At 49.3% G+C, this 13726-nt stretch overlaps 1 protein-coding gene across 1 annotated transcript in view; it reads left to right on the top strand.

Annotated features, from left to right (window-relative positions):
* The window catches only part of EFCAB6 (EF-hand calcium binding domain 6), an 88649-nt gene that overhangs the window by 44625 nt on the left and 30298 nt on the right, over positions 1 to 13726 (top strand). The window contains 3 exon segments of the mRNA XM_027107900.1: positions 1750 to 1824; positions 1826 to 1940; positions 5056 to 5247. Coding sequence (XP_026963701.1) covers positions 1750 to 1824; positions 1826 to 1940; positions 5056 to 5247 — 382 coding nt within the window.

The following is a 13726-nucleotide window of genomic DNA, read 5'->3' as shown; positions in this document are numbered from 1 at the left end:
TTTCCCGTAAAGCTTTGAAGGACAGTGCCCCATTGTCTGTGTGTGTATATGTGTATGTGTGAGTGTGTGCAAGTGTATGAGTGTGTATGTGAGTGTGTGTTGAGTGTGTGTGTGTGAATGTGTGTATAGGGGAAAGAGGACCGTTTCATCCTCAAATGCCTGTATGTTCTTTTCTTCCTTAAACATGGTCTCCTCTCACTAAATCTATTTCCAGCTGAACAAGAATTCAAATGCATTCAGTGAATAAACCATGGAAAAATAGCACCAGATAAATAATTAACTAAATGATTACAAGAGAGTCTTGTTAAAACGTAGTTAGGCTCGATACTTTTATAAGCAACGACACAAGGGCTGTGGAATTTCTGTAGTCCACCTGTCAGTGGGGTGATCAACTTTTTGACGAATCAAAACCTTAATAAGGATCCGTCGCTCAGCCGCTTGTTTCTTCTCAAAGACCTCTTGATGATAAACATCTCTGTTATTTGTAATTATATGTAGATTGTTCTTTTCTAGATCCAAAATAGACTTTTCTAAATAATACTGAGATTAGCATATGCATTTGATTTTATTACTAAATTTTAATACCAAGTTGGCAATTTATCCTGCTGATGAAATAGAGCTGATTATCCTTTTCCTCCGTGTCTCCGTCGTGTAAGCCAGCAACGCGGGGCCTGTGGATGGCAGCTCTGCAGCTGTGGGCTGGAGAAGCACAACCCTTGGCTTGTTCTCTCTAGGAGCAGATACCCGAGTCGCTGGAAACTTTCCTCTCCAGCTTCCCGACGTTCCAAGCTGTTCTTTGACACACGCTCCATCCTGATGAAAGAAAGTTCAGGGGTCAAGGTGCCAGCAATCCTCAGGGAATCTAAGCTACAGAGATGTGAACTTTGAATGCAATTAAGCTTTATTTTGAGTTATTTTACATGGTTCATAAATATGCTCTATATTCTCACGAAACGTGGATTTGCTCTCGCGATGTATTCTTGTAGAAGATAAAGGTATTTTCTTCTGTGTCGGAGTGCTCTTTTTCTGCGTGGATGTCCTTGTTGAGACACAGAGACACACACCCAGATGGAATTTCTAACTGAGAAAATACTAAACGATGTAGGTTTTGTAAAAATATGTTTTGAGTGCTTTCAGCTTGACAGCATAATTTCAACCATTCTTGAAAAAGGATTTAGCATCTATTTTACTCAGTTCCTCTTTTCCTTTTCACTGTCTTTATTGTACTTCCCTTATTGTCAGATTCCCATTCCGCAGCGCAGGCCCCCCCGACCCTGACCCCACAGTCCTGCCCCCAGACCAGCTCTGCCATCACCATCACATGTATTTCCCCAGGATCCGACTCTGCACATGTCGCGTCCCTGCCGAAGCACCTTCATCTGACTCCGCCACGGGGCCAGATTCCTCAGCCAGGCCTCCTCCTCCATCCTCTGCTCTTCAAGCCCATGAGCCCACCGTCCAGCCTTCAAGTCTCAGAGCTTCAGGGCAGGACAGTCTGTGGCCCCCCCAGCCAGCAGTGGCCCCGCGCTCTCTCCTGTCATAGCCCTTCCCCTGTGCCCTTAGACTGCAGTCTTCGTGTGTGCTCGTCTAATAGCATAGCTGACTGGTGTGCGTGCACCTACAGGCCAGGGAATCGTGTCTCAACATTATTCATGTTCTCCACACTGTTCTGTGCTCAGCAAGTGTTTGTTGAATGAATAAGTGATGGTTTTTTAAATTAATATATTGTTTTCTTTCTTTTGGGACAAGTTGGGGAATCAGCTGGCATGGTAATTCCATCAATTACCTCGACTTCTTGAGAGCAGTGGAGAATAGCAAGCCGACAAAAGCCACAAGAGAAAGAGGAGAGCGTGCCGATCAATTTTGCGACCCTAAGTCCAGAGGAGGTTCTGAAGAACATCCAGGGGGTCGTTCCCTCCTCCAGTCCGGCTTTGTCAACGGTATGAGAGAAAGCACATGCTTTTTACTGTGGAAACTGAAGTTCTGGGGTTCACGCCAATTCCTAAAACCAGCTCTCAGCCCTGCCCCTCATCCTGGGCCCCTCCACCTCTCGCCACTCTCCTTGGGGCATCAGAACTCGATGGTTGGTCGAGAACAGATTGTTCACTGGAGCAAATGTGTATCCGCTTTTGCTCTGTACAAAGCTACCGTGAGCGTGCCCAGCATGTGTTCTGTGAGACGAAAGTGCTCGGTGTTTAGCAAAGGCTGGGTCTGCAGTGAGGGCAAGGGGTTCTGGGCAGAGGGCAGAGGACAGAGGCCTCAGGGGAGCCCGGGCCAGTGGGGAATGAGTGACGCCAGTGGGGAATGAGTGACGCCAGGTGGCCTTGAAGATGTTGGCCGGGGCCAGGCAGTGGCACAAAGCCTCACCGTGACTGGGAGCCCAGGGCAGGGGGTGTAAGAACGGGGTCCCCCGAGTACACTGACATTTCGGCTGACGTCTGTGTGACCCCGGGGCGGCGTGCCGAGACCCGGTGTACGTGGGCATGGCACTGCGGGGCCCATCCTCGGAAGACAGTGCTCGGGCCGCGCTCCCCACCGGGTGCTGGTCCCCTTTGCGGGTCCCCACATGAGTTCCCCCTGCAGCAGCCATGGGAAGAGAGATGCTGTGTGCAGAGGACAGGCCTTGCAGCCTAATGAGACGGTGAACACAGGGCCTCCCGGGTGATGCTGGGCGCGTGCTGTCCAGACAGCACAGTCCCAGCAGGGTTGCCTCTGTGTCTGCCACATGCAGACCCTCAGCCCCACGCTGACACCGAGGCCCACCTCGCTGAAGGCCTGCGTCCTCTCAGCACCGGGAGGCAAGCTGGGCCCTGCAGTCCAAGGTTCAGTGGGAGACAAGGAGAAAGGCAGGGCAGCCCAGCCAGCTCGTGAACGTTCTGGAATGCTGGCGAGCGTGGCCTTCCTCCCGACAGCAGACATTGTTTGCATGCAGGAATTCTCTGTGAGGATTTAGCATATCTGTGTCTTTATTTTAATGACTATCTAAAGATCAAAGAAAAATTAGTATGAACGCATTGCGGGCCATCTAGAAAGACCATCTGTACCCCTTTCGACACCAGGTTGTCCTGGCCCAGTGGTCACCGCGTGAGGACTGCAAACTCGGATGGGCACAGGGACCAGAAGTACAAAAGTGATGAAGGGGCCAGGCCGCGGCCACAGCAGGCCAGAGGCACAGCCCTGTGTAGAGCGCAGCTGCTCCCCAGCCCCTGCCGACTGCTGCTGAGCTGAAAAATGGTCCCCGCTCTGCTAGATCTTTGTATTTTTCCTGAGAAGCTGTGAAGCCTCCTGACTTCTAAATGTCAGCACGTGCTTCAGATTTGTCAAAAGCACCGTGCAGGCCAAATAAATCCATTCGCAGGCTGGCTCTGCCCCGTTCCAGTTTAGGGTGGCACCACGTCACATCTATCGGGATGTTTCTCAGACTGAGGTCCATGGAACCTGTGGGAGGAACCATGGTTCTCATTTCTGAGAAATACTCCTTAGGAGACGAGGTTTTAAGCAAGAGAGTGAGATTCTCTGGCCAAGAGACTGGCAGGTGGCCTGGAGGGGGAGGGCATTGGGGGCAGCGGGCCGAGGAGGGAATGACGATGTCTGAGGATGGCTGTCAGAAAGGGTACCGGACACATGGTGCAGCTCCTTGTGTCACTGGAGACACGTCTCAATGCAGCGTCTTGTTTCTGAAATGACACAGCAATACCTTGTATTTATGTAGAGTTTTATAGATCCCTAAGCCTTGGCATATTTGATTCTTCCACCCACCCCGTGGCTTGTCAGGCTGGACTGACACACGGGGAAGCCACACAGCCCCAGGGAAGTGCAGGTCCCGTGGCCACAGCGAGCCGGACCCCAGCTCAGCCCTTAGGTCCACTGAGCCTTGCGGCACCGCAGCACCTTCTAACGCCCTCGGAACAGAATGCTCGGTCAGCTCCCTTCATGTTGACCGCCATTCTCCTGAACATATGCCGAGATCCACTGTGCGCCGGGTACCTGGACAGGTGCGTCTTCAGGTTGCCATAGTAAAACTTGGGCCAACACGAGTTCTGTTGTCCCTCTTTTCATACCGATGAAGTTAAGCTCAGAGAGGTTAAGGGTTTATGGTGGGCGACACAGCCAGGGTTCAGAGTCTACCACCTGGCTGTGCAGCCAGAGGTTTTCCACTGTACCTGGCTGTGTCGTATCTACACAGGCTAATGAAAGCTTGAAGCCAGACAGTATTAAGGTTAACTTGGTTACCTGTATAACACCTTGTGGACGGGTGGGGTGTGCCCACTTAGTCCCGAGTGAGAATTAACCGCAAGGGGATTTGGGCTTGGGTCTGCAAGCACGTTAAATTCTTTCTTAAAAAACTAAGATCTTAACTTACCCCTTGATACGGATTTTCTAGTGCAATAGAAATGAATGATTTTGTTTCAACAGATGGGAAAAAATGTGCTTTCTTTTTATAGCAAATGTTTGCACTTCGGTTTGACTGCTTTACTGCTGGGCTGGCGCCGGCTGCCCCAGCCCCTCTGCACAGGCGCGGGCAGGGGGGTCTCCCCCACCGTAAAGGACAGAGCCTCGGTGTTCATGCCCTGGGGTGTGGGTGGGATGGGGCAGTCCCTCACTCCTCCTCCTGGCCGCTTCCCACGTCAGACTCCTATCGTGAGACCCCTGCCCCACACCTGGACGCAGTGGGGTAGCACCTGAGCTTCTCACTCACAGGTGATTCACTGGGGAGTAGAATTTAATGATGCAGAGACCTCGGGCAAGTGCCTTCGTGCCTCAGAGCCTCCTCGGGACCTGCGAGGACCGGGGCTCCTCTTTCACACCTCTTCGTCTTCGTATCCAAAGAGGAGGGACTAAGGCAAGTTTCCTCAACGACACGTCAACTCTCAGACGGGGTGCACATCCTACCTGTCTGTCTTCAGTCCTCGTGCGTTTATTTAGTAATTTAGAATCTGCAGGGGACTCACGTTCATTTGATTTCGTTTGCATTCAGAAAAGCAATACTTAAGAAAAATATTTTTGAAATATTCACTTGACAGTAACATCTGCCTTTTTTTTTTTTAATTGTAGGCATTTTCTGCACTGGATAAAGAGGACACTGGGTTTGTAAAGGCTTCGGATTTTGGACAAGTGCTTAAGGATTTCTGTTACAAACTAACAGATACCCAGTATCATTATTTTTTGAGAAAACTAAGAATTCATCTCACCCCGTATATAAATTGGAAATATTTTCTCCAGAACTTCAACAGTTACCTTGAGGAGGTAAGAATGTATGCAGCACATAAGCATTTCTTTTTGAAAATGGGCTAAAATTAGTGTTTGCAAAATAGATAATTGATTAAAACCACAACAGATAAATTGGCCATCACCTCAGTTAATTAGCTCATTCTAAATGAAAAATTGATATAAATTCTACTTAGTGTTAGAAGGTAAATACGTATCCTTTAATTCATTAGAAAGGTATTCTATTCTATTCTATTATTTTGTTTATTTTCAAAGAAGTTTAGGAGAGCCTGCTTTTGTCTGGTTGTTTTAATGAGTTCTAAGAATCTTAGATCCCTGTAGATGACCTAGTGTCGAGAGAAGTGAGGCCACTACACGTCAGGCCCTGAACCAGCAATGGGGGAATTGGGACCCACTTGGGAGACATTTGTTGAGGACCCACTATGTGTCAGGCCCTGGGCCATGTGTCAGCCAAGCCTGAGGTAGGGGTAATCATGGAGTTAGTAGAGTCCTGGGGGAAGTCTAAGAGGGCTTCCTGGAGGAGGGTGGTGGCTGACCACAGGGCTCTCGTTCCTTCCCGGGACCACTTCTCTGGCAGCACGAGCTGTTCCTTCTGAGGCTGTTTCTCCATTTCTGAATGTAACTGGACCTACAGCATTAGCGCCAATTACAATCTAGTTTCAGCCAACTTGGATTTCTTTGGTCACCATTCTGTGCTGAGTGAGAGTGGACACACAGGTGTACCTGCCGCCATGGAAAGGGAGATGAAAACAAATAGGAAAAATCCAAACATAGTGCAGCAGCTGAGTCACAACAGGCTTGTGCTGAAATGTATTTAACTGTCCTCCTGTAGCTGGACACTGGCGTCATTTCCAATTGCACACTTTTGTATATAGTGGACACCCGAGTTCATAAGTCCTTGATCTGGGATACATTCTTGGAAACGAGATTGCTAGAGCAAATGGCATGAGCGTTTTTAAGGTCTGAGACTCATTGTAGTAATAACAGCAGCAAACTCAATATAGTGCTTCCTGAGGGCAAGGCACCATTCTTAGTCCTCTATAGATATTAACTGGTCTAATTCTTTTGCTATCACTACGAGGCACATGCTAGTAATATCCCATCTTATAGACGAGGACTGGGGCACACGCAAGTCATTGCCCATAGTCACCCCGAAGGTGGCAGTAGAGCTGGTTTGTGGTCCCAGAAGCCTGGCTCCCGACTCCAGGTCTCTGAAGGCTGTGCCGTCTCCTCTGGGGCGTGTGAGCATTTTCATCTCTGCCATTTAGATGGACATTTCCTAACAAAATATACTATTTTGTTGCCTGTTTCAAAACTTTATATATATGATATTGTATCAAATTCTGTCTTCGGCACTTGTGTTTTTCTCGCTTAATATCATGAATTTAAGATTGGTCCGTGTTGCTACATTGGCTTTAGTTCACTCGCTCAAGCTGCCATAAAATTAGCCAATTAAATGATAAATGAATATATTCTATTGAATGAACAAACTCCGTTCAGTCGTCGTCCTGCTAATGGCATACAGGCAGTTTGCGGTTTTCTCCGTTACGAGCAGGGCACGGTCAGCCTTCTGTGACTGTGTCCTTTGCACACTCGGGGTCACTCTGCGTGGAACGGCTGCGGGAGGGGGCGGGGGCACAAGTTGAACTCCACAGACACCGCCACGGTGGCTGCACCTGTCAGTCAGCGCACGCTCCCGCCAGCCACGTGGGAGGGCTGCTGACGCGCCGCATCCCGGAGCCCTTGGTGTTATCGGGAGTTTCGTTTCTGCCAAGGCTTTCAAATGTTATCAGCCATCCAGGCTCCCTCGTCTGAGAACTGCCTGAAAGGATTCCACTCCTGTGTTGGTATGGGCGTTGCAAGTGTCTTCTCCTGGTCTGTGACTTGTCTTTTCTCTTTGTCTGTGGGAACTGTCACTATTTTTATGTGAATTATACTTTTTTTCTGATTTTAAAAGAAATACATATTGTGAAAAATTTGGAAAATACAGGAAAGTGTAAAAAGAAGATAGTTGTTTAACCCTGTGATGATGGTGTGATGACAGGAACAACCTCCATACGGTTTAGTGAGACCTGCTGAGCTCTGGGCCCTCCCCCTGGCATTTGCTCACCTGGTTTGCTGCCCGGATGAGGGAGGGGATACAGGTGGAACACGTGGGTCCCAAAGTCAGGTACCCGCCTCTGCAGCTGGAGTGGACGCCAGGCAGTTCAGCTTCAGAGCTGTCTTCTTCCCAAGGGCCACGCTGCCTCGGAGAGCTTCTTCGTCTATTTTTAATGCATTTACCCCCAAACCATAAAGTTTGCCATCTTAACCCTTTTTAAGTTAATGCACAACTCAGTGGCATGAAGTCCATTCACGTTGCTGTGTAATCATCACCACCCTCCACCTGCAGAACTCTCTTCGTCTTGAAAAACTGAAACCCTGTCCCCATTAAGCACTAACTCCCCAACCCCCCTCCCCCAGCCCCTGGCACCCCCCGTTCTACTTTCTCTAGGAATTTGACGACTCCAGGTGCCTCAGACGAGTGAAACCTGCGGTACTTGTCCTTTTGCGTCTGGCTTATTTTACTGAGCGTAATGTCTTCAGGGTTTATCCTCTTGTAGCACGGTCAGAACTCCTTCCTTTTTAAGTCTCATAATACTCCACTGTATGGATAGACCATGTTTTGTGTATCCATTGATCTATGGATACATCTATTTCTATCCTATCCAGTGAACACTTGGGTTGCTTCCACGTTTTAGCTACGGTCCTGTGAATAATGCCGCCATGAACGTGAGTGTACAGATGTAATGCGTGTTTTTACATAGTGGAGATAACATTTTAGATATAATCATGTATCTTGCTGTTTTTCCTTTAACATTAAATTCCACCAAGTCACTTAAAGTTCTTCCAAACATGAGTTAAAATGTCTGCATAACATTCCATCAACTCCTTATTTTTAAGCGTTTTGGTTTTTTTCCAGCTTCCGCCACTGTAATTTGCTGGGCCATGAACACTTTGTATGCAAGTCTATGTACACATTTTGGACCTTCTTCCTAAAGAAAGAATCCAAGAAATAAAATAACTGGGCTCAAAGGATAGGAATACTTTTATTGATCTTGAAAGCAGCCCCATTTTTAAAAAATAATTTTTTCTAGTAGGTTGAATCATATGAAATCACCATTTTTAGAGTCCTAAATGATTGAATATTGACAATTTCATATGGTTTAAGCTAATATTTGTAGAAGTAATCTGTGTCCATTTTACATGATTTGGAATATACCAGTCATTTTGAAGGAGAGAATTAAAGTCAGCCCTAGGGACGAACAGTGTTAACATGTTGGTATATTTATGTCTAATCCTCTTTTTTATACAGATATCCTTTGGGGGTGAGGTCAAGGACGGAGAGTATATGCTGCTGAATTAGGGGGTGGTTGGGGATTCTCACAACTCTTAAAAGACTCTTTAATATTTTTTAATTTATTTTTCTTTGAACTTTAAAATTTTATTTTATTATTTTTTATTAATTTTAATTAATTTATTTATGTTTCGGCTGCGTTGGGTCTTCGTTGCTGTGTGCGGGCTTTCTCTAGTTGTGGTGAATGGGGGCTACTCTTCGTCGCGGAGCACGGGCTCTAGGCGCGCGGGCTCAGTAGTTGTGAGCTACTTGCAGGCTCTACTGGCGGCACGCAGGCTCAGTAGTTGTGGCGCACGGGTTTAATTGCTGCGTGGCCTGTGGGATCTTCCCCGACCAGGAATCGACCCCGTGTCCCCTGCACTGGCAGGCGGATTCTTAACCACTGCACCACCAGGGAAGTCCCAAGACTCTTTTTTAAACAAACGTTTATTATTTGTATCAAAGTAATATATGCCCATATAGAAATAAAATTGAATTGTTGCAAAAGATTTAAAAGCAGAGATCACTTGATCAACTGTTCACCACAGTCCTGCTTCCCAAAGGCAGCCACTGTACCCCATGTTGTTTCTCCAGCTGCACCTTCCTGTCTCTCAGCACCTCCCCTCCCCTCCATTCCCTAACCACCCCCAAATAGGAGAGAGGGCTCGGCTTTCCCACCCCAGCTGCCCAGCTCCTCCTCTGGGACCCCTGCACGTCCCTCCGGAGCTGCCTTTTCACTTCCTGCGATATCGCGGGCATTTCCACGGCAGTGATTTGTCTCTAACGCACATCACGTTGCTTTAGAGACGACGTGGGGTGGATGTGTAGCGTCCCAGTCACTCTGTCCATCAGCCGGCATTTCCTGTGCGCCCGCTGGGTACCCAGCACTGAGCGGGTCCTGAGGTCAGCCAGGGGCCTGCGTTCTAGCGAGGGAGACGGACGAGAAATGAGAATACGTACCCGATGTCAGAAGCCAGTATGTGCTGTGGGATAGAATAAACCCAGACAGAAGGGCAGCCTGGTGAGAAGCGGACACCTGAGCCGAGACCCAGCGGAGGGCAGGGAGGGACTCAGTGGCCTCTAGGGAGGGGCTGTCGGAGCACAACCCTGCAGAGACCCAGCAGGAGGGAGCCCTCGGGGCTTGAGGTGTGGCTGCCTGGGTGGGCGGGAGGGACGGATGAGGGGGGCAGCCCTGTAGCTCACTTCGACTCTGAATAACATGGAGACCCAGGGAAGGTGTGGGGAGAGGAGCGTCGTGACCATGACCAACTAACATTTTAGAGAAGTCACGGTGGACACCGGGTGGGGAAGGCTCGGGGAGGGCGCCCGGGGGCGCCCAGGGCCAGTAGGGAGGCGGGCGCACCCTGGGGAGGGATGCTGCTGGCGTGGCTGCTTCTGGATACATTTGGAAAGGGGAAGGTGAGAGAATGAGTCAGGAGTGGCCCAGGCTTTGGGCCTTTGAATGGGGAAGGGAGCGGGAAGACAGGTGTCCTGGGTCAGCAATCAGCTTCATTGGCTTCGCTGATGCCCCGTCGTTGGTCTTGAAGCGACTTCCAGTGTTCCGAGTTCTAATTACTGTAGAGTGTCCTTGCCGAGCACCTATAAGTACGTGCCCAAACCCTTCCAGCGGCTCCCACTGGAGGACTCCACTGGCCACGCTGAATCTTGACGGGCTGTGTCCAGAGGTCACACAGCCTGCAGGCAGAGGACGCGGCTCGTCCTCACTCACGGTCACTCTGAGCATCTCTGCCGACCCTTGAGTTCCCGGAACCAGGGGCGAACGTCTCCAAAGCTTCCAACGTTGCCACGCGCTTCCCCTGACATTCGTCCTACCTGATTTCTTCGCGAAGCCCCCTTTGCCTCTGGAAGCACTTTGCTGAACGTCCTTGCGAGGAGGTTCTAGGATTAATTGCAACGTGAATGACGGTGGGAGATGTGTTTCGAGACAGGAGGGGACATGGAGGCTGGCGGGGCAGCGGGGACTCAGAGGTGGCACAGACTGGCCCACTGTTTGCCCTCACCCCCCGCTTTCGCTGTCCGTGTGCAGTGGGTGCTTGGGACTAAGTGGCATCAGCCCCACACCTGCCTGGGGGTGGGAAGTCCTGCTGAGAAGCCAGTGCTTGAGCAGAGGTGCCTTTACCGGAAGGACAAGTTGAGGTTGGGACTTCCAGCTTGAAAGGATGTGGGGTGTGAAGACTCAGTGTGGGGCGACCATACTGTTCAGGGTGCATTGGGGGTTTCTTCTGCCCCGTTTTTTTGAAGAGGGAGGAGGGCAGCAGGGGCCGACCACCGGGGCCCTGCGTCCCTCACTCCGGAGTTCAGGTCCCTTTCTCTGAGCGGCAGGAGACTCCTTAAGACTTCTGAGCAGGGACCTGGGTCAGCTTCCTCAAGGGAGGCTGAGATGGCAAAGTGGCTGTGTGAGAGCCGTGACCGTGTACATAGTGATGGTTCCGGAAGTTTAGTCCTGAGCTGATGTTCTTAATAGAAGGAAAAGAAGTCACAAACAATAGGAAGAGTTAATGCATCCTCCTCGAGCTCATTAAATACATCAGCCATCCCTTCCTCTAGGGGATGCATGGCGGCAAGTAATTAAAAGGAGATTACCAAAATGTAATTAAGGCAGTCGGGACCTCTTCTCGCAAAGGAAGTTTGCTGTGAATAATCGCCAGCCAAACCGAATCCGTTCTTGGAACAGGGACAGCTGGAAAGGTAGCTAAGGACTCCCGTAAGGCTTGAGGAGATGGAGCGCACAAAGATGACGATTTTAGCCCTGCTCATGATCCGGTTCTCAGTCGGGGTGCACCGCTAAGTCTGCCCCCCAAAACTCGTATTGCTCTGTGTCTCGCGTGTCCATCACGCACAGCAGGGGAAAAGCATCTCGGCTGCTTTCAGAACAGGTGCCGCGTTACTTTCAGATCCTGGCGTGCGGATCGGCCCTAGCGTGTGGCTTGGCCCTGGCTTTTTGGCTGCTGGCTCTTTCCGCTGCCCCACTGAAGCGTTTCTCAAAGTGGGGGTCACGGGCTGGCGCAGATCAACCGCGCACCGTCGGCTCAGCGCGTGGGCCGCACGTCACTCTTGGGACACCGAGCTCGGCCTGGAGCCCGGGGAGCTGTGGACGACGAGACTCCGTCAGGCTCTGCAGACAGGAGCAAAGGGCATGCCTGGTGCCACCGGGAGCATCACACCCGAGTCAGGACAAGAAACACTAGCTCAGGTGGCACAAAAGAAGAGGAACGAGGTATTAAAACTGAAATGCTACCAGAGCCTTGGTTGAAGAGTAAAAAAGAAAAAACAAGACAAGCTCTGGACGTCAGCAGTAACACCTTTTTCATAAGATTCTCACAAACGAGGTGAAAACATTATCTGAATGTCTGCCCTCAGCAAATACCTCTTTTTCACTTCTGGGAAAAACATTTTACATTCAAAATGCTACGTGCAAACTGTATAGAGTATCACTACTTGTTTTTAGAAATCATTGCTGTTTAACATTTCTTTTAAGTCTTAAAGTGCAATTTCAGTGTCTTCCGTGAATATAAAATAATGCTCAGAGCAGAAATAGAATTTTTAAAAGACATGGTAGAAATCCATATAAAATCTTTCTACTTTATTATCATGGAAATAATGGAATTTTTTTTAACAAAACGCATCCTTATTCAATGCAGAGTAATTATTTTGTCACATTCTAGCTAACACAGAGCCAATGAGATCTGTCCTTACCTTGTGTTTATAATATATTGTCTTTAAAGTCATCCAGTGAGATGTTGAGTAACTTGAAGATGATTTTTTTCCGAGAGAGAATTTAAGATTGTAGTTTTCAATTGAACAAGGGACCGTAAAGCACATCAAAATGTTTGTAATCTTTTATGAACATCACATTTATATTAGTTGCCAACAGTGCTGCTTTGATTTATCTTTCTTTTTATTGTAAACATAATGGTGTCCATGTATTTTTAATGAACATTATAAAGAATGGGGACGTTTCCTTTTCAGGAAAAGCCTCGAAGGTTACTGGAAATAAATTAAGGAAATTATTGAGAAATGTCATCCCCGTTATTTACTCTTGCCTCTGATGGCGAGAAAGGCTAAGTCCTCTTGATACAGTTTCGGTGATTTTTGAATGTTTCCCCTAAATTTCACTCACTTTCCACTTGCCAATGGGATAATTACTACCTGCTGTCCTGGAGACGGTTGAGTAGATGGCAGGGTGGGAGGGATAACACAGGCCGCTTGGACACTTGCGGTGGACTTGGTGACAGTGCAGGGTGAGGGGCTGCTGGGCCCGCCGTGCCTGAGCTAAAGGAAAAGGAATATTGTCAACCACCGCCTTGTATGAAAATGACACCATCGCACCAGAGGAGCAGTTAGGGGCCAACCTGCTCAAGGTACCTGACCACAGCCAGCATGACGCGTCGCCGTTCTCGTGAGGTTAACACGCTTCTCCCAAATCTGAGCGCGTCGAAGCACCCATGCATCCTGGGCCCCATCTGGATCTGGAGCCTCCAGTCAGAAGGAGTAGAAGGTCCTCCCGTCTTCCCCAGCCTCCAGGGGTGTGGACAGTCGAGGGACTGGGCACCTACCTCTCTAGCAGCTGCCAGATGGGCCCCTGCCAGAATTAGGACAGGGCTTGGCCACCTGGTTTCCACGCCTCTTGCAGAAAAGCAAAGGGGGCCGTGCCAGGCTTGCTTCCACCTGACCCCTGTACAGCGCCAGCAGGGCCGGGCCTCAGCCCGTCTCTGGGGAATGCTGTACAGCTCCTCCGATGTCCCACCTTGTATTTGTCACTCACTCTCGCATTCTCCAGATGCTTTCGCCAGCACTCCCCTCGAATCTGGGCTGGCGATCTCTCTTGATTCCTACCCTCAGTGGGAATACATGAGGGTATTCATGTATAGGGTATTCATGTATAGGGTATTCACGTACAGGGTATTCATGTACAAGGCTCTCTACATGTTCAAAATAAGCGGACTGTGACACAGCCCATCCCCGCAGACCCCCTCCAGGGCCACGGCAGTCTGATTTGCAGTCTAATTCAATTGCCAATGTTTGGGTCAATTAAACATCAGAGTTGAGCTGTACCGTTGATTCTACGAGGTCATGACCATATCAGGAAGCCAGGAGTCA

The sequence above is a fragment of the Aethalodelphis obliquidens genome, unplaced genomic scaffold (assembly GCF_003676395.1).
Source record: "Aethalodelphis obliquidens isolate GAN/ISIS:26980383/991018 unplaced genomic scaffold, ASM367639v1 scaffold8, whole genome shotgun sequence".
In the NCBI taxonomy this organism is placed as follows: Eukaryota; Metazoa; Chordata; class Mammalia; order Artiodactyla; family Delphinidae; genus Aethalodelphis; species Aethalodelphis obliquidens.
The sequence above is the reverse complement of the archived record's forward strand: the minus strand, read 5'-3'. Positions and strand labels throughout refer to the sequence as shown.